Below are 18,637 nucleotides of genomic sequence, written 5' to 3'. Positions count from 1 at the left end.
CACACTTGTGACTCAAGATGTAAGCTCAAGTGCTATTCTAGCACCCTCTGTAACTGTAAGCACAATTAAAAACAAGTTGCCTCAGTCATGAACTTTTATCCCAGCAACAGGAAAAGCAAATAATACACAGGGTTTTGCTGAGTAGTCCTGTCAGCCTGGTATTTAATATGTAACTGAAGTTGACCTCAAACTTATAGCACTTGTCTCAGCTTCCTGAACACTGAAGCTAAAAATATGCTTCACCATACCTAACATTTTTTGGTTCAAATTTCTTATCTTTATGAAATATCCCCAATAAAAATAAAAATAGCCAAATTTGTTTCAATATACAGAATGAATAACATAATTTTAACATTTCTTAATGACAAAGTCTTAATTATGCAATGATCATTATATACTAATACAACAAGACAGTAAGAAATTGAAATGTATATTTGACCATATTAACACATCCCACTGCATCTGAAGATTAAACATTTACATTTCATTCTTTTTAACAAATCTTATTTCTTTTCACACTGCCTACTTCTAAAGTTGACATACAGTAATTTTTATCCAATAATTACCAAGCTCAGTATATCAAAAGTACAAAGGGATAGGTGAAGGCTTAAAGATGACTCTAGACCTTCTGAAGAATTAAAGCACATGAGCTTTTGAAAGATAGCTACTTACCCGCTCATAAAAAATTTACTTGGGCTGGAGAGATAGCTCAGCGGTTAAGAGCACTGTCTGCTCTTCCAAAGGACCCAGGTTCAATTCCCAGCACCCACATGGCAACTCACAATTGTCTGTAACCCCAATTCCAAGGGATCTGACACCTTCACAGTAATGCACATAAAATAAAATTAAATAATTTTTTTAAAAAATTGCTTTACTTATTTTTAATTTTATAAATACTATGACTTTAAAACTCCAAAGACTGACAGACGAATAAATCCAAGGTTCATAAAGTATATCACACTAACCAATCATGTTAAGGACAAAGAATACCAATATACACTAAGTATTACCAAATACTCTAACCAAACACAATTATTACTAGAATATTTGAATAACTCGCCTGATTTCTTTTAGTCCTTCCCTCTGGATAACTTGTAGAATTTCTTTATGACTCATGGGTGTATTGGGATACTTTTCTAAGACCTGAGAAACAAGGAAATAACAATAAATTAATTCTTATTTTAAGTTCTCACTCTTATAATTGTCTATTATTAAAACTATGTCAGAAAGGGTAGGAAGGGTGGGATCGGGAGGGGAGGAGGGAGGGGCTTATGGGGGGATACAAAATGAATAAAGTATAATTAATAATAATAAAAAAATTTTAAAAAACCTATGTCAATAATGAGATCTAAAACATAAATATCTAGAGACTTCAGATCTTTTCTCTCAATCACAGTCAAATTCTAAAGTACAAATGTATCAAAAAGGCTAAAATTAACACCTGAATTACTCATATTAATGAATATAACACTGTTTACTTTTAGTCTCCATTCCTATATCATATCCCTACCTGTGGTCTACCATTGTACACATTTTAAGATTATCTATTTTAACGGCATGTGATGGCACAAACCTTTAATCCCAGGACTCAGGAGGCAGAGACCAGTGGATCCCTGAATTCAAGGCTAGCCTGGTCTACAGAGTGGGTGACACAGAGAAATCCTGTCTCACAAGAAAAAGAAAAAAAAAAAAAAAAAGACTGAGCCAGGCACAGTGGCACATGCCTGTAATCCCAGCACTTGGGAGGCAGAGGCAGGTGGATCTCTGTGAGTCTGAGGCCAGGGTGGTCTAGAAAGCGAAGAGAAACGCTGTCTAGAGGTGTGTGTTGTGGGGAGGAGATCACCTGTACTTACAGTTATTTCTATCAAAAACTACTACTACAGGAACATAAAATAAAATAAATGAACATACGTCTATAACTATTAAAATTGTATCTATGGAACACTTACTCTCTCTTTTTTATTTATTTATGTATATGAGAGCTTTAGTTGCATGTACATGTGTGTGACAGAACAGAGCATCAGATCCCATTACAGATGGTTGTGAGCCACCATGTGGTTGCTGGGAATTGAACTCAGGACCTCTGGAAGAGCGGCCAGTGCTCTTATCTGCTGAGCCATCTCCCCAGGCCTCACTTACCTCTCTCTGCTTTCAGACTGCAAATATAAGAAGACCTCACACCTCTCTTTAAGTGTTCTCTACTATAATCAACTGTTAGTTAAATTAAATCCATGCTTCTTTAAAAAAAAAACAACAGTGTTTTGGATACAATAAAGATAGTTAAGTGTAGTTTGTTCTGTCTTCCCTATTAAACGTAAAAGTCTGGGCAGAATGGATGAAACAGTTGTTTGAGGACTTCAAAGATGAAAACCACAATTAGAAAAAACACTGTATAGTCAGAAGTGGGTTTCCTGGTTTTGTTTTCTCTATAACCTCCTGGCTCAGACTCAACAGCGACCTGAAACCAAAGAGCACACTGACAGAGACAGAAAGTGTTCCGAGAAGAATCTTGTCATTTTTGTCTGAAGTAAAGGGAACCCTTCCTAATTAATGTCACAGAAAAAGGGAATTCTCCCAAGTTGTTTTTAGGCTTTGTGGTATGTTGCCTTCCTGTTCCTCTCTTTCTACACCTACCCAGGCAACATGGCAGTAGCTGTAGACCAGTGTCACACTTTGAAACTAGCCACTAGCTGATATAAATGTAAAACAGATGCAGATAGCTGCAAAAGTTCTAAAACTTAAGACCTTCTGAATTTTAGTACATAAAAAATTGGCAGAACCATTGGTGCTAGAACTGATGCCACACATGGTGGCACATTCCTTTAATCCCGGCAGTGGAGGTAGAGGTGACAGATCTCTGTTAGTTCAAGGTCAGTTAAGGCTACATAGTAGACCCTGTCTCAAAAACAAATTTCCCCATAGGATTTAAACAAGCATTTGATAGTTTGTTTTTGTTTGGTTTGAGGACAAATTCTCCAGCCCAGGCCCACAACTCCCTACATAGCCAAGAACACCCTTGAATTTCTGATCCTCCTGTTGCCACCTCCCCAGTGCTAGGACTCGGGTTACAGACTAATAACTCAGGCTATCAGGCTTGGTGCCAAGTGCCATTACCTGTGGATCCATCCCACTGTCCCAGGTCCTGTTCTTTCTTCTCATTTATTTTTATTTTTAATTTTTGGGGGTCTAACAAGGTTTCTCTGTGTAGTCCTCACTGTCCTGGAGCCATATAGACAGGCTAGCCTCAAACTCAGAGATCTGCTTACCTCTGCCTCCCAGAATGCTAGGATTAAAGGAGTGTGACACCACTTCTTGAGTTCAATCTGCAAGACCCACGTGGGCAAGGAGAAAAGTGGCTCTTGCAAGATGTTTTCTGAGCTATGTGCACATGCACTCACAAATAAATAGTAATAACAAAAAGGGACAATTTCTCCTTTCAATAACTTAATTTCTGTTTATATTTAATTATCTTAATTCCCCTAAAAAATATACAGAAGCATGAGAAAAATATGCATACACTAGAGAAATCTAGAGAAGAAAAAAAATCTCAAAATATTTCTTGAGCAAAAATAGTACATTAAACTATTACATTTTTAAAAAATAAAGCAAGTAAAGGAAAGAAAGGAAAACGCTTGAATGTGGGAAAGATCCCAAGGTAGGCATATTATATTCTTTTACCACAAGTTTAATGTGAACAGTTACCTTACTCTAGCCACAGGAGGGCAGTGTTTGTCTCACAAAAAAAAATTCTACTGAAACTGTTTAAACAAAACACTTTTTTTTTTTTTTTAACTTTTCCTGAAACAGGTTTCTCTAGGTAGCCTTGGTTGTCCTGGAACTCACTCTGTAGACCAGGCTGGCCTCAAACTCAGAGATCTACCTGCCTCTGCCTCCTGAGTGTGAGATCAAAGGTGTGTGCCACCACCACCACCACCACCACCACCACCACCTGGCTTACATACTATTCTTATGACAATATGATTAAACAGAAAAAAAGTTGAAAATCAACAGTATAAAGGAATCAAGGGCAATAGACAAGGTTCTTAAAGTACTTACTAATCTACTCCTTAACCAGAAGTAGCAGTGTAGGCTTTAGATCTCACTCAAAAGGCAGAGGCAGGCACTGGATCTCTGTGAGTTACAGGCCAGCCTGGTCTACATAGCAAGAGCCAAGTAGGCTAGGGCTACACAATAAAACACTGTCTTCAAACAAAACAAAACAAAGCAAAAAGCAGTATTTAAATTATCATAATTATTATACCAAATTATTATTACATAATCAAATTATCATACACTTATTCCAGAAGTGCAAAGATGAAGAGTCTGAATTTTGAATAACCTACATTATTTCATTTTACATTTAAATGTTAGTAACATACAACTTTAATCCCAGCACTTAGAGGAGTGGGATCTCTTTGAGTTCAAGGCCAGCCTGGTCTACAAAGTGAGTTCCAGCCAGCCAGGTCTGTTACACAAAGGAACTCTACCTTGAAAAACAAAACCAAAAAGTATTTATTAGCCCAAAAGCCTTAAATAGTGTTAACTAATACTTCTGTGGCCATTGAGATCACCTAAGACACACGCAAAGTGAGACGAGTTAGAGAGTCTGTGCTACACAAGAAACCGAAAAAGCAGTGAAGAAGAAACTATCAAACAGACTAACAGTTGGCTAGTGAAACTGGAAGAAAAACAAGAACATTTTTATGCCCTCAGAAAGTCAAATTTCAGTCAGGTGTGGTGGCCCATGCCTTTAACCCCAGCTTCCAGCTCCCAGCTCCCAGGAGGCAAAGGCAATAGGATCTGTGTTCAAGGCCAACCTGGTATACAATCCAGGAAAGTGAGTTCTATACAGAGAAACCCTATCTTGAACAAGCCACACCCTTCCTGGATCTAGGGAACTATGCTAGATTTCACCCCTAAAACGTAAGTAGCACTAATTCCTCCAAAGTAGCCAGTATTATTTCTTCAAGGTCAGTGACTATATTACATAGGCATGATGTCACAAACAAAACAAGGTTATGCTACATTACCTTGAGTGGGAAGATTAAAAGGTTTTCTCCTTGACTGTCCTTTCTGTGTTTCCTATTATGTACAAGTTTTACTTTAACCTAGAACTTTCTGCTTTATGTTAGCAAATATTCCCTTTGATGAATTCCACCTTTTTTAAGTCTATTTTCCAAAGGACATATGAAATACAGTATTTGCAAATACGACATAAAAGTGATAAAGCTGATACTATGTGAAGTAAGATGCACGAATTAAAAAACATAGTCTAAAAAAGAGCCAGGAGGAAAACTGAAAAATATTATCATACACAAAATTGCCTAAGAAAAAAATCAATGAGAAATACTTATTAAAATACTTGATCCCAGCACTCAGGAGGCAGAGGCAGGCAGATCTCTGTGAGTTAGAGTCCAGCCTGGTCTAGAAAGTGAATCCAGGGCAGCCAGAATCACAAAGAGATACAGTGTCTAGAAAAACTAAAGCACTGGAAAAAAGAATGGACTCAGGATTGCATGTTGGGGTAGAAGAGTCTTGAGTTCCAGGCCAGCCTGCACTATTTGGCAAAGAGTATTTCAAAAACAAGCAACACACCCCTAATATTTAGAAGAAAACTAATAAAAGGAAGAAGTGTTAATAAATCAAACACAATTAGAAACACAAAATAATTAGAATTTCATAAGAAACACTTCGATGTTTATAGTGTAAACTTTTCTAACTATGTATGGTAATATTTAATCATAACTGAACATCAAAGCTCCCATATCTTCTAAATAATTTTTTTTTAATTTGCACTATTAGCCTGACAAAGTGTCTATGGCAAAAGCTGTGATTTCATGCACTGCCAGTAGTTACAACTGGTGAAAGCCTTAACTACAGCAATGTATCCAAGAAGCACATCAACAGCTGCATAGTAGCTCAGCAGTTAAGGCACTGGCAGCGCTGTAATACTTGTTTTTAAAACTATTTGGGGTGTTTAGGCCTCAACCTCCCTTGCAACTTCCCAATCCTAGTAGGAGAGAGATTAGTGGAGAGACAAGGCCGCCTTACTTCTCCTGGCTGTTTAGGGTCAAAGGGTTCTTTTAGGGCTATACCAATCTCCCTTAACAAAAAACAGACAGCAGTCTCCTTCAAGACGATGTGCCCCGATGAGTCTGTCTGTCTGCTCCTGTATCTCCAAATTGCTACATGCCACATGCCATACTCTCCCAGCTCCTATATTTATAACCTCAGCGTCCTAGAGAACACCCCTCTCCATGCCACAAGCACATGGAAGGCCATTACCAGCTGGCAAAAGCCACGCCCCGCTCAAGACAATTAAAAGGTGCGGACAAACGATAGCCCAACTAAAATCCCACAGTTGGGATTAAAACAAAAACATATTTACATAACTGTTTACAAAGAAATCAAAACTTCCATTACACAGCTCCTTCATTCAATTCCCAACACACACATGGTGATTTACTACTTCTAACTCTAGAAATTTAATGCCAACATCCTCAGGTACCAGGATGGTGCACACACTTACATAAGAAAAAGAACTCATATGCACAAAGTAAACATATCTAAAAAATCTTTTAAAGAAGAAAATTATAAGTAGATGCAATTCAAATCATTCCCAGAGAGTAAGGCTAAATTCCAATGCTAGGTTAGATACAAATAGCATTTTGTTGTTGTCGTTTTGAGACAAGGTCTTCTCTATGTAATCTGGTTGTCCTAGAGCTCGCTATGTACACTACCATCCTTCAAGTTTTTTATTTTTATTTTTTATTTTATGTGCATTGGTGTTCTGCCTGCACACATGTCTATGTGAAAGTGACAGAGCTCCTAAGCCTGCAGTTAAGACAGTTGTGAGCTGCCATGTGGGTTCTGGGAATTGAACCTGGGTCCTCTAAGAGCAGCCAGTGCTCTAAACCACCAAGCCATCTCTCCAGTCCCCAACCTTCAAATTTGTACCCAACAAAAATATCCAACCAGGTATGGTAGCACATGTCTAGAATTCCAGCACTGAAGAGACTGAGGCAAGAAAAGCCAGTTTGGGTTAGACCGTATCCAAAACATCCTTCCAGAATGAAGGAAAGATGAAGTTTTTCTCCAGGACTGGTAAATGCCTCAGTACAAGAAGCACAAACTGCTCCTGCACTTCTTGTGGAAATGAAGGACCAAGTTCATTTTCCAGTACCCGTGTCAGACAATTGCCCATAACTCTAGCTCCAGGGGGAAACAATGTCTCTGACCTCACACATGCAAGAAGTGGTGGTACACGCCTTTTTTCCTAGCACTTAGGAGGCAGATGGACCTCTACAGAGTGGTCCACAGAACAAGTTCCAGGAAAGCTAGAAGTACACAGAGAAACCCTATCTTGAAAAACCAATGAATAATAAATGAAGGAAGGAAGTTATTATTTTTTTCCTTGGGCCGGGGGGAATCAAGACAGGATTTCTTTGTATAGCCCTGGCTGTCCTGGAACTCACTCTGCAAACCAGGCTGGCCTCAATCTGCCTGCCTCTGTCTCCCTAGTGCTCGGATAAAAGTCATGCGCTGCTACCACCACCTAGCAATAGTTATTCTTATACGGAATATGCAAAAAGGAAAAGAACAGAGCAAATGTGTAACTATTATCCTTATTTTGTACTACCTCCAAGAACTGGCCATTGACTGGTATATGGGAACTTGGATTTGAAGAGAAATGTTCCTGTATAAACCATGTGGTTTATATAAACATCTGCTTTCCTTCCGCAAGTTGGGAATCAAGGTAAATGCTAACCTGTTCTCAATAAAAACTTTTTGTTTCTTGACATTTTCCTCCCTATCATAATTCATTCCTGGAGGAACTAAGTACAGTGTGATATTACTCAGAAAACTCTTGAAACCTTCGAAATTTCACCTCTAGCATCTTTCCCATTTGCTCACTTCATTTTAATTTTTTGTGTGTACATACACATTCATATTTGTGTGCCTGTGGGTGGAGGTTAGAGGTCAACCTCAAATATATTTCCTTTAGCAGCCCTCCACCTTCCTTTTTGAGACACTCTCTGACTTGGGCCTGGGGTTCACCAGTTAGGTTGGGCTGGCTGTGTGAGGGTCCAAACTCAGGTCCTTTTACCTGAGTAGTAAGCACTTGACCAACTGAAAAATCTTCACAGATTTATTTTGTTTTGCTTTGTTTTTGAAACAAAGTCTCGCGTAGCCTAAAGTGCCTTAAACTTGAAATCCTGCTTCCATATCCCCCAAGTATTGAGATTATAAACCCATGTACCATGTCTTGCTTCTACCATACTCAATTTTTAACTGAATTTTTTGCCATAATAAATGACAGTATTAGTATGACTAAAAGCTGAGCCCCATGTGTTTTACAGACTCACCAAACCTGGAGGTAGCTATCAGGATCTCTCCCACAAAAAGGCATTAAGAGTCTTGTTGCTAAGAGACAATGCTCAAAAAGAATGGGTGAAAGTTTTCAAGACAGAAAAGAAGTACTATCAGAAACAATCTGAACAATAAATAATGAAAGCACAAGCCAGGCACAGTGACCCACTCCAGCACTTAAAAGGCAGAGGCAGGACGATCACAAGTTCAAAGTCATCCTTGACTGCATAGCGAATTCCAGGCCAATATGGGCTACATGAGAGCCTGCCTCCATAAATAAATAAATGAATGAATGAATGAATAAATAAATGGATGAATAAATAAATGTACATGCATACATACATGCAGATATATACGTAGATATTTATTTATATGTGTATATATGTATATATATGTGTATATAAATGTGTACGTATATATAGAGAGGGGGGGCATACACAGTGACGTATGCCTGTAATCCCAGCACTCAGGGAAGCAGACGGATCTCTGCCTGGTCTACAAAGTGAGTCCAAGACAGCCAGGGCTACAAAGAGAAACCCTTCTCGAAAAACAAAACAAAAAAATTATGAAAATAACATAAAGGGGGGGGGCAGAAAAGATGTCTCAGAGGTTAAGAGCACTGGCAGCTCTTCCAGAAGACTCTGGTTCAATGCCCAGCACCCACACAGCAGCTCACAACTGCCTGTAACTCCAGTTACAGGGAGTTCAATGCCCTCTTTGACCTCCAAGGACACCAGACATGCACAGTGTACACAAGCATACATAAAGGCAAAACATACACATAAAATAATAAATTTTAAAAATAATAAAGAGCAAATATATGGTAAGCAGCATAACATAATAGGCTATTCTTATGTACTTTAAAATTATTTTCCACGATGAAATGCTAAAATTATAATTTCATGGGCTTTCCAATTTGTAGTGTCGTAAGACAATGACAATTTACTCATAGTAAAGGCAACTAACTATATACTGATAAGTAAAATAGTGATTCTAAATATACTCATAAGAAGAAGTAGGTATATACTGTTTTCTCTAGAGTAATGGGGAGGACAACAAACACAGTGAAACAACGTAAGAAGAAAGTGTGGGGCTGGAGAGATGGCTCAGTGTTTAAGAGCACTGTCTGCTCTTCCAAAGGACCTGCGTTCAATTCACAGGGCCACCAAACTGTTAACAAAGAAAGTAAAAGGGGAACTAGCTGGGAAGAGGAAGGTGATCATCAGGAATAAAAGGGACAAGACAAGATAATGAAGGATAAAAATGATAAAAATTGGGGACTGGGGAGGTGGCTCAGTGATCCTTTGACTGCTCTTCCAAAGGACCTGGGTTCAACCAGCACCTGCATGGAGGTTCACAACTGTCTATAACTCCAAGATCTAATACCCTCACACAGACATACATGTAGGCAAAACACCAATGCACATAAAAACAAACCAAAAAAAAATTTAATAAATTATTTTTAAATGATAAAAATTCATTATGTACATGTATGAAAATACTGTAATGAAACCCATTATATGTATAGTTACTATGTATAAATAAAAGCCAAGCATGGTGGCATACAACTAAAAACCCAGCACTCAAGGCCAACCTGAACTACTTCATAATTGCCAGGCCAGAATGGCTATCTTGAATGACTCCACCTCACCAAACAAATAAAACCAAATAATAGTAATAAAGAAATGGAACAATTTCATTGCATGAAAGAGCTTCACTAAGCCTCCTTATGCTTCAGGAGACCATAAGAACTTGAGACCTTGTTGTGTAATACACATAGATAAAACTATAAGGTGGAAACAATGTGTAGGCCACAGAAAGAAACAGCCAGTCACACTGGACTTTCTAGACTTCTATAATAAATCCCACACGTGACCCAACCGACCTAAAACAGATTATTACCTCCTGCATAAAAATTAACAGTTCCTGGAATAAAAACATGTATCAGATCAATTTCTTCAACCCTCCACCTTTTCAGCCTTTTTCTTTAAGTATATTTCACAATACTAAAAGGTAAAGTAGCAATATCTAACTTTTTTTTGGCCAGGCATGGTGGCGCATGCCTGTAATCCCAGCACTCAAGGAGGCATAGAGGGTGAACCTCTGTGAGTTCAAGGCCAGCCTGATCTACAAAACAAGTTTAGGACAGCCAAGGGTACACAGAGAAACCCTGTCTTGAAAAAACAAAAAATAAAATAAACCAAAAAAGCTTTTTTTTGGTCTTTCTTCTCAGCTTGTGCCTTGTTTGCAACAATCTTACATATATTACTCACCTTTAAGCCTTTTACCCCTCATCTTTAAGATTTTTACTTTATTTTTACGTGTAGGTGTGCATGCATTATGTGTATGTTATGTGTATGTGCATGCAGATGTCTCAGGGAGTTGGATCCCCCTGTAACTAAACTTACATGTGCTGGGAATTAAATCTGGATCCTCCACGAGAGCATTTCATGTTCTTAGCCATTGAGCCATCTCTCCAACTCTTTCCCATCATTTTTAAACACTGAGGTCTATTTGACCTTGTTCCTTGAAAACTCAAATTTTATTAATTTAACACTACACAGCTTCAACAACGTATTTATTCTTATTCATAACTATACATTTTATTATCAAATTCAGGTTAAAGTCATATACGTTTACTGTTCACACTGTATATATAACAATATACAGTTATCTCACAATTTCTGTGTGTCAGGATTCCGAGCAGATTAACTGGTCCTCTTAAAATCAGACCAAGGGGCCTTTAATCCCAGCACTTGGGAGGCAAAGGCAGGTGGATCTCTGAGTTTGAGGCCAGTCTGGTCTACAGAGTGAGTTCCAGGACAGTCCGGGCTACACAAAGAATCCCTGTCTTGAAAAACCAAATTGGACCAAGCTGTGAAAACCAAAGTGCACTTGAGAGTACAAACTCTTCTGAGCGTTGTGGTCCTCATTCCACAGTCACGGTCTAGTCTCTGTTAACACTTAGCTAATCCTCAACTCCTAAAGGCTGCCTGTCATTCCTTGCAACCTGTCCTCTTTCATGCACAGCTCACAACACGGCCATTTTGCTTCTTCTGTTGTTTGGTTTTTGAGACAAGGTCTCACAGACAAGGTCTCAAGGTTTCACCGTCCGGCCAAAACCTACTATGTACATGTTGTTGGCCCCAAACTCCGGGCACACCCGCCTCCTCTTATCTAGTTTTAACCCCACACCCACTAAGGTAAAAACTTTTTCTCTATTTTACCAGTCTCTTTTTACATAAAGATACAAAATACATACAATAAAGAAAACTTGATAGCATATTAATATATTTCATTTGAGTCAGGTTGGTGGTTCATACTCACTCTTGGATTGGAGACCAACCTGGAATATACAATAAAACCTGGTTGCAAAGAACTTATCTCAAAACAAAAACAAAATTAAGAAGAGAGGGAAGGAAAAACACTAACACCATCCAAGGAACAATTTATTTGAAATTGAGTATCAGTAAACCAGCTATTGAATAATTCAAATATCAATGAGTTAAGACTCCAGATGGAGGTTTGGGGATGTGGTTCAGCTGGTACATTGCTTGCCTGGCATGCACAAAGCCTGGATTTCATTCTCAGCACTGCATGTATCCCAGCACTATTATAAACCCCGTCACTGTGGCACCCACCTGAAATCCCAGCACTCGGGGGGGTCAAGAGTTCAAGGTTATCCTCATATAGCAAGTTTCAGGGCAGTGGAGGCTACATGAGATCCTTTCTCAAAATCTAAATAAATAAATCACTTAATCCTCCAGCCCTTACACACACCTCCTCCCCAGACTCAAGCCCAGACGAGAATAACTTTGAACCCTTGATTCTCCTATCTCCACCTCTTAAATCCTTTGATTACAAGAGTATGCCAAAAAACCCAGTTTGTGCCAGGAGTCTATATGTTCTGGTATGTATTGATATGCTGGGGACAGAACCAAGTCATTCATGTTAGGCAAGCACTCTTCAGTCTGAGCTATATCCCAGACCACAATTTATAATCTCTTAATGTAAAAAAATATTTCATAAGACCCCAAAACTTACAGAGAAGAAAAGGTAAAGACTGATCAACTTTATCCACATTAACATTAAATATCTATGTACAGGGGGGTAGATAGATGGCTCAGCAGTTAAGAGTACTTGCAGAGGAACCAAGTTCAGTTCCCAGCACCCAAAGTCACAGGTTCACAACCACCTGTAACTACAAAACATGGGGTCAAATGCCCTCTTCTGGCCTCTGTGGACATCTGCACACACAATATACACTAATAGACACACACACAAATACACACACACACACACACGAATAGTAAATCTTAATAATAAATATATATATATAAATATATATTGAGGTGCACACTTCAGCACATGCACAGGACAGAGGCCAGAAAGATGGGTAAGTGCAGACAAATGTCTTTGCCGAATAAGCCTGATAGCCTGAGTTTGAGCTACAGAACCCACGAGGAGAGAACCAACTCATAAAAGTTGTCCTCTGGGGGGGGAAAAAGTTGTCCTCTGACCTTCATATGCAAGTCACAGCATACACACACCAAACACAAATTAAAAATATTTGTACTGGAAGGAAAAAAATCTCTATGAACCCATTTAAAAGACAAAATAGAGAAACAGATCTGTACCATAACAAAGGGCTAATTACCATTATATATAAAACACTTAGAAATTGACTTGAAGGAAATTCCAACACTGGGAAGGTAAATGTCTTAAAAAGAGACAAACCGACAGGCCAAATAAACAGGAAATGGGGGCTGAAGAGATTAAGATTGGTGGTTAAGAATGTTTTGTTCTTCCAGGACCCAAGTTCAGTTCCCAGCACCCATGTCAGGCAGCTCACAACTGCTCTAATTCCAGCTCCAGGGTATCTTCTAGACTCTGCAGGTACCTGCACACTCACATTGCATACACACAGAGACAAACACAAACATATAAATAAAACTTAAAAATTAAAAGACCAGGAAATAAGGTAGAAAAATAAAAAAAAGACAAAGGATAGGATCTGAATAGCCAAGTTTACTAGCAACAAATACAAGTAGCCAGGAATGTTGGTGTACATCTGCAACCCCAGCTACTCAGTACACTGATGGGAGGCCAGCCTGGCTACACAGTAAGTTCAAGTCAAGCGTGGACAACTTAGTGAGACTGTCTCAAAAATTAAAATGGGATGGGGGGGACAGGACATTATAAATGCACATGGATGTAGCACTTGCTTAGCAAACATAAGGTCCTCATCTGATCCCAACAGCAATAGTCAATATACCTGGGAAATTACTTTAGCTCTATATTGTCCAATAGAGCCAGGGGTGGTGGTGCAAGCCTTTAATGCCAGCAATTGGAAGGCAGAGGCAGGTTAACCTTTGTGAGTTTGAGGCCAGCCTGGTCTATAAACTGAGTCCAGGACAACCAGGGCTCTGTTACACAGAGAAACCCTGTCTTGAAAAACTTTAGGGGTGAGGAGGAAGAGCTGTATTGTCCAATAATAGCCACTAGCCATATACCGCTCTTTACAAGTAGTTAAGATTAAATAAATTGCATATCTTAATCACACTAGCCATTTCTGGTGCTCAATGGCTATGTGGTGTATATTTTCAGCACATAACAACACAGATATCATCATATTCTGACGTAAGTATCTCCCTGAAAGGTTCAAGTGTCGAAAGATTTGTTCCTAATGAGACAGGGGGATTCAGGAAAGTGAATGGATCATGGAGCTAAGACTTAAAGGATGAAGTCATTGACGGATCTGCAGTCTGACAGCTTTATTGTAAGGTAGTAGAAATGTTTAAGTAGGACCTGGTTGTAAGAATATGTGCTAGGCAGTCTTCGGTGGCCCACATGCCTTTAATCCCAGCACCAAAGAGGTAGAGGAAAGTGGATCTCTGAGGAGGCCAGCTTGGTCTACAAGGCAAGTTTCAGGACAGCCAGAGCTACTCAGAGAAAGCCTGTCTCAAAAGAAAAACTAAACAACAAAAAAGGAAGTCTTCAGAGAGGGCACATATACCTGTCCCCGTTTGTTTCTTTGCGCCTGCGCACTGGCTTCTAGCACTTACAGTCTTCCCTGCCACCATGAAACACTGTCTCAAAACAGGGGAAGGGACACCGATTTATTTATTGACATGAAAAGACATCCATGATATTCATAAAGAAAGCAAATTATAGAACTTTATGTAATATACCTCCACCTGCTTGTTTATTTAGCAAAATGTCAATCATAGCTATCTTAAGTAGAATTTTTAAAAATTATTTTATTGTATTTTATATGTAGGAGGGTTTTGCCTGAGTGTATATGTGCATGTATATCTCCTGTGTGGCCAGTACCCAAGGTCAGCAGAGGACATCAAATCCCCTGGAACTATAGTGGTTGTGTAAACCACCTCTCGGTGGTAGGAAATGAACCTGGGTCCTCTGCAAGAGAAACAAATTTGAGATTATTTTCTCAATTTTTCATAATCCAAGAGATAACAGCAGTAGGTCCTTTTATAGCAAACAGTATTTTCTTAATATTTTTTTTTTTTTTGGAAAGAGGGCCTGGCTCCTAGAGCAAACTGGTCTTGATATCAAGATATTCCTGACTCTGCCCACAAGACATTGGCTTAGAACCCTGCCCCAGCACAGCTCTCTAGAAATTTCTAACTCAAATATCCGAAATACATACCCCCACCCAAGGTTTCTCTGCGTAGCCATGGCCATCCTGAAATTCACTCTGTAGACCAGGCTGGTCTTGACCTCAGAGATATGCCTGCCTCTGCCTCCCCTATTTTATTTTCTCTTTTGCTTTCAACAAGAAAGGAGGTACGTGGGCTTTCAGGACAGAAATATAAAGACAGGACAGAAGAGTGGGAAGATGGCTCAGTGTTGATAAAGCATTTACAGAACAAGCTTTAACGCCCAAAGTTCAGTTCTCAGAAGAGAGAAAAAATTCAGGGTGTGGGGGTTACAAAGATTAGCACTCTTCCAGAAGACCACAACTCAGCTCACAAGCATGTTTACCTGCAATTCCAGGGGAACAGGTGCCCTCTTCTGACCTCCGGTACGAGGTGGTACAAAGACACGCATGCTGACAGAATACCCATACACATAACACAGCCTTTTAAAATGCTACACCCAGGTGTACATGGAGGCCCCATCTCATAGCACCAGCGCTTGGAAAGTGGAGACGAGGGTGAGCTGGCCAGCTACACATGCAGACCATCTGGCAAGTTTCCGAGACCTTGCCTCGGTAACTAAAATGGAGAGCAACTGAAAAAAGCACCCGATGTCATCCTCTAGCTCCAAATACACATCCAGATACACACATAGACGTACCTTCCTACAAAAAGAAGCAGAAAACAATTTTTTTTTAAATGAGGAAAAAAGGGTTTGGTGAGATAGCTGTGTAAAGGTGCCTTTGTGTATAAGTGCTCTTAACCACTGAGCCATCTCCCCAACCTACTTTCTTTTAATTATTTTTCACATAAATAGCTGGAACATAAAATGAGCAAATGTTCTAATTTATTATTGCAAGAAACCAAACAGGTGCAAAATTATTCTTCCTATATATCACAATCTCCTAATCACTAAACTACTCAACCTAGAAAGATCCTAATTCACAAGGTACTGCAGAGACTGAATCGGGCATGGTAGTATATGCCTATGATCCCAGCTCTCTGGTTTAAGGCCAGCCTGGACTATACAACAGGCTCAAAGAGTCCATCTCAAAAACAAAGGTATAGAGACTGTTGAGATGCCTATAATCTTACCACTTTGAATGCTAAGGCCTGCCTGGACTATAAAGTGAAACCTGGTCTCAAAGATATAAAGCCTAAGAAATATGTAAATAAATACGTCACAGACACTTAAAATTAATTCACATAATTGATTTTGGGGTTTGTATACTTAACTAAAATGACACCTTCTCTTTTATTAACAGAAAGCAGTACTGAGTAGAAAGTAAACTTCTGCAGAAGAAAAACTCCTCACCACCAAAAGAATTATTTCTAGAGTTGTCTTTTAGAGGAAACTATCAGTCTAGTCACAAAGACAGACTCTAAGTGGACTGTGGGTTTGACTCAAGTGGTAAAGCATCTGCCTAGAACTCACACTGCCCTCAGTTCTATCCCATACAACTGGACACAGCGGTGCTTCCCAGCACTCAAAGGGCAAAGGCAGGAGGGTTGCTGCAAATTTTAGGCACTCATTTAGGTGAGATGCTATCCTCAAAATAAATAAATGGATATGGGGAAAACGTTCAACAAACAAATGTACATGACTTATAAAAACAAAATACAGAATGAATAAACAATATAATTCAGATCTGGAGAAACAAGACTAGACAATAGAAGTGTGAATTGATGGGGTTATTTTATTTTCTACATACTTTCTAAATTTCCCCATGATGAACATTACTTTTGATTTTTTTTAAAGTCTCATTTAAAAAAATAAATCAGAACCTGGTAGTGGTGGTGCGCATCTTTAATCCCAGGGCTTGGGAGGCAGAGGCAGAGGGATCTCTGAGTTCAAAGCCAGCCTGGTCTACACAGTGAGTTCGAGGACAGTCAAGGCTACAAAGAGAAACCTGATCTCAGAAAACCAGAAAATAAATTAATAAACAATCCAGGACCAGAAAGATTACTCAGGTGGGTAAAAGTGCTGACTACCAAGCCTGATGATAATCTGAGTTCTATCCTGAGAACCTACACCAACTCCTACAAGTTTCCTATCACCCCTTAGGTGTGCTCCATGTCCACATACACAGCCCACCCCTAATACATACATGCATACATACATACATACGAACACATGCACGCAGTCATCCCTTAAGAAGAAAATAAATCTTAAAACCTATAAGGGTCCACTTATTAGGAAACACTATGTTGTCCACTATTACAGAGGTTGAAATGCTACTAATGCTTAACGTTATTTTTGTTACTCATTCAACAATGGAACTTCAATTTCTCCTTAAGGTTCCGTTTCTTCATAAGTAACGCGTTTTAAAACTTTTCAAAACAAGGTTACTCATTCTTAAATGACTTCTAAATTCGTATACCAAAACGGAGGGGGGGGGCACTTGTCATAATTTCCTCGGTCCACCTTCACTCTGGCTTAAAAAAAAAAAAAACATTGAAAGCCGGGTAAACTACACGTCCCACCATGCATTGCTGCCTTATTCAGAGTAGGTCTCTACGGAAACAGAAAAAAAAAAAAATTCTCCAAGTCCCACCTGTTACTTCGTTTCTAAACACCTCCTGCACTTTCAGCTCCGACGGCAAACACAAAAGCCTCGTGACCTCACGCTGGCTCCCAGAGCCAGCTAAGCCAAGGGGGGCCCCCGAGTCTGGCGGCACTTCTGCCTCGGCGGGAGAACGCCACGGAGCTCCAGCGCTCCCCTCTCCTTTCCGGGGCTGGCCGCACACCCGAGCCTCCTCCTGCCTGCATCCAATCGGGGCTCTCCGCGGCGCACAGGGGAGAAGAACCGGTTACTGGGCAGCCACCACACGCGCTGCCGCCGAGACGAGGGCGAGCAGCGTGGGGGCGACCGCGACAGCAGCCCGACGGGCAGCCGCACAACGCCGAGGGGTCCGGCCGCAGCCCCCCGCGAGACGCGGCGGCCGCGCGGCCGACCCCCCGCGCCGACGCCTCGCGCTCCTCGGGGCTCGCCGGCGCGACCCTAACCGCCGCCCTCCGCGCGCGCTTTCGTGCCCCTCAACCCGGCCGCGGGGCCGAGTGACCTCCCTTTCCCCGCGCCGGGCAGCCGGCGAGAAAACCAACTCCCGCCGGCCTTCCCCTCTGCTCCCTCCTCCTCACCGTCTTGGCGGCCTCCGCCCAGGTCCTGCCCTTCTTCCTCCGGCCCTTTTCCCTCATGTCGGGTCTTGAACTGACGGGGAGGCTTCCGTGCCCCGGCTCCGGCTGCGTTCCCTTGCCTGCTGCGCCCTGCACTGCTTTTCCCGCGGTGCCGGGGAAGGTGGGGAGAAAGGAGAAGTCGGACCGGAGCAGCAACTCGGCGAGGAGGCGGCCGCGGAGGCGCGCAGCGCGGGGGGGTCTACAGGGCGGCCAGTCCTGCTGCCGTTGCCACTGCTGCCGCCGCTGCCATATTGGGTTCTTACTGTACAGGCAGCCGCTGTGGTCATGTGACCGCTCCCGCGCGGCCGTCACTACTGTACGCAGCCGGCCGCGGGGACGAGCGCGCACTTGCGCGCGCCCCCAGCCTCAGCGCGAGAGCCGGCTGTCTGGGGCCGTTCGCAACGCCCCCGGACTTCCGGTCCCCGGTCGCCTC

The 18,637-nt window shown here is 41.0% G+C and overlaps 1 protein-coding gene across 1 annotated transcript in view; it reads right to left on the bottom strand.

Moving 5' to 3' along the window:
• The window catches only part of Asxl2 (ASXL transcriptional regulator 2), an 87,243-nt gene extending 68,944 nt beyond the window's left edge, over positions 1-18,299 (bottom strand). Inside the window, exons 1-2 of the mRNA XM_060365159.1 lie at positions 18,169-18,299; positions 1,060-1,143 (exon numbers count right to left, since the gene is read on the bottom strand). Coding sequence (XP_060221142.1) covers positions 1,060-1,143; positions 18,169-18,225 — 141 coding nt within the window. The 5' untranslated portion in view covers positions 18,226-18,299. The remainder of the gene's footprint in view (positions 1-1,059; positions 1,144-18,168) is intronic.
• Between the last annotated feature and the right edge of the window lie 338 nt (positions 18,300-18,637).

This window comes from Meriones unguiculatus, chromosome 1, assembly GCF_030254825.1.
Source record: "Meriones unguiculatus strain TT.TT164.6M chromosome 1, Bangor_MerUng_6.1, whole genome shotgun sequence".
NCBI classification, from domain to species: Eukaryota; Metazoa; Chordata; class Mammalia; order Rodentia; family Muridae; genus Meriones; species Meriones unguiculatus.
This window is presented reverse-complemented; position numbering and strand designations above follow the sequence as displayed.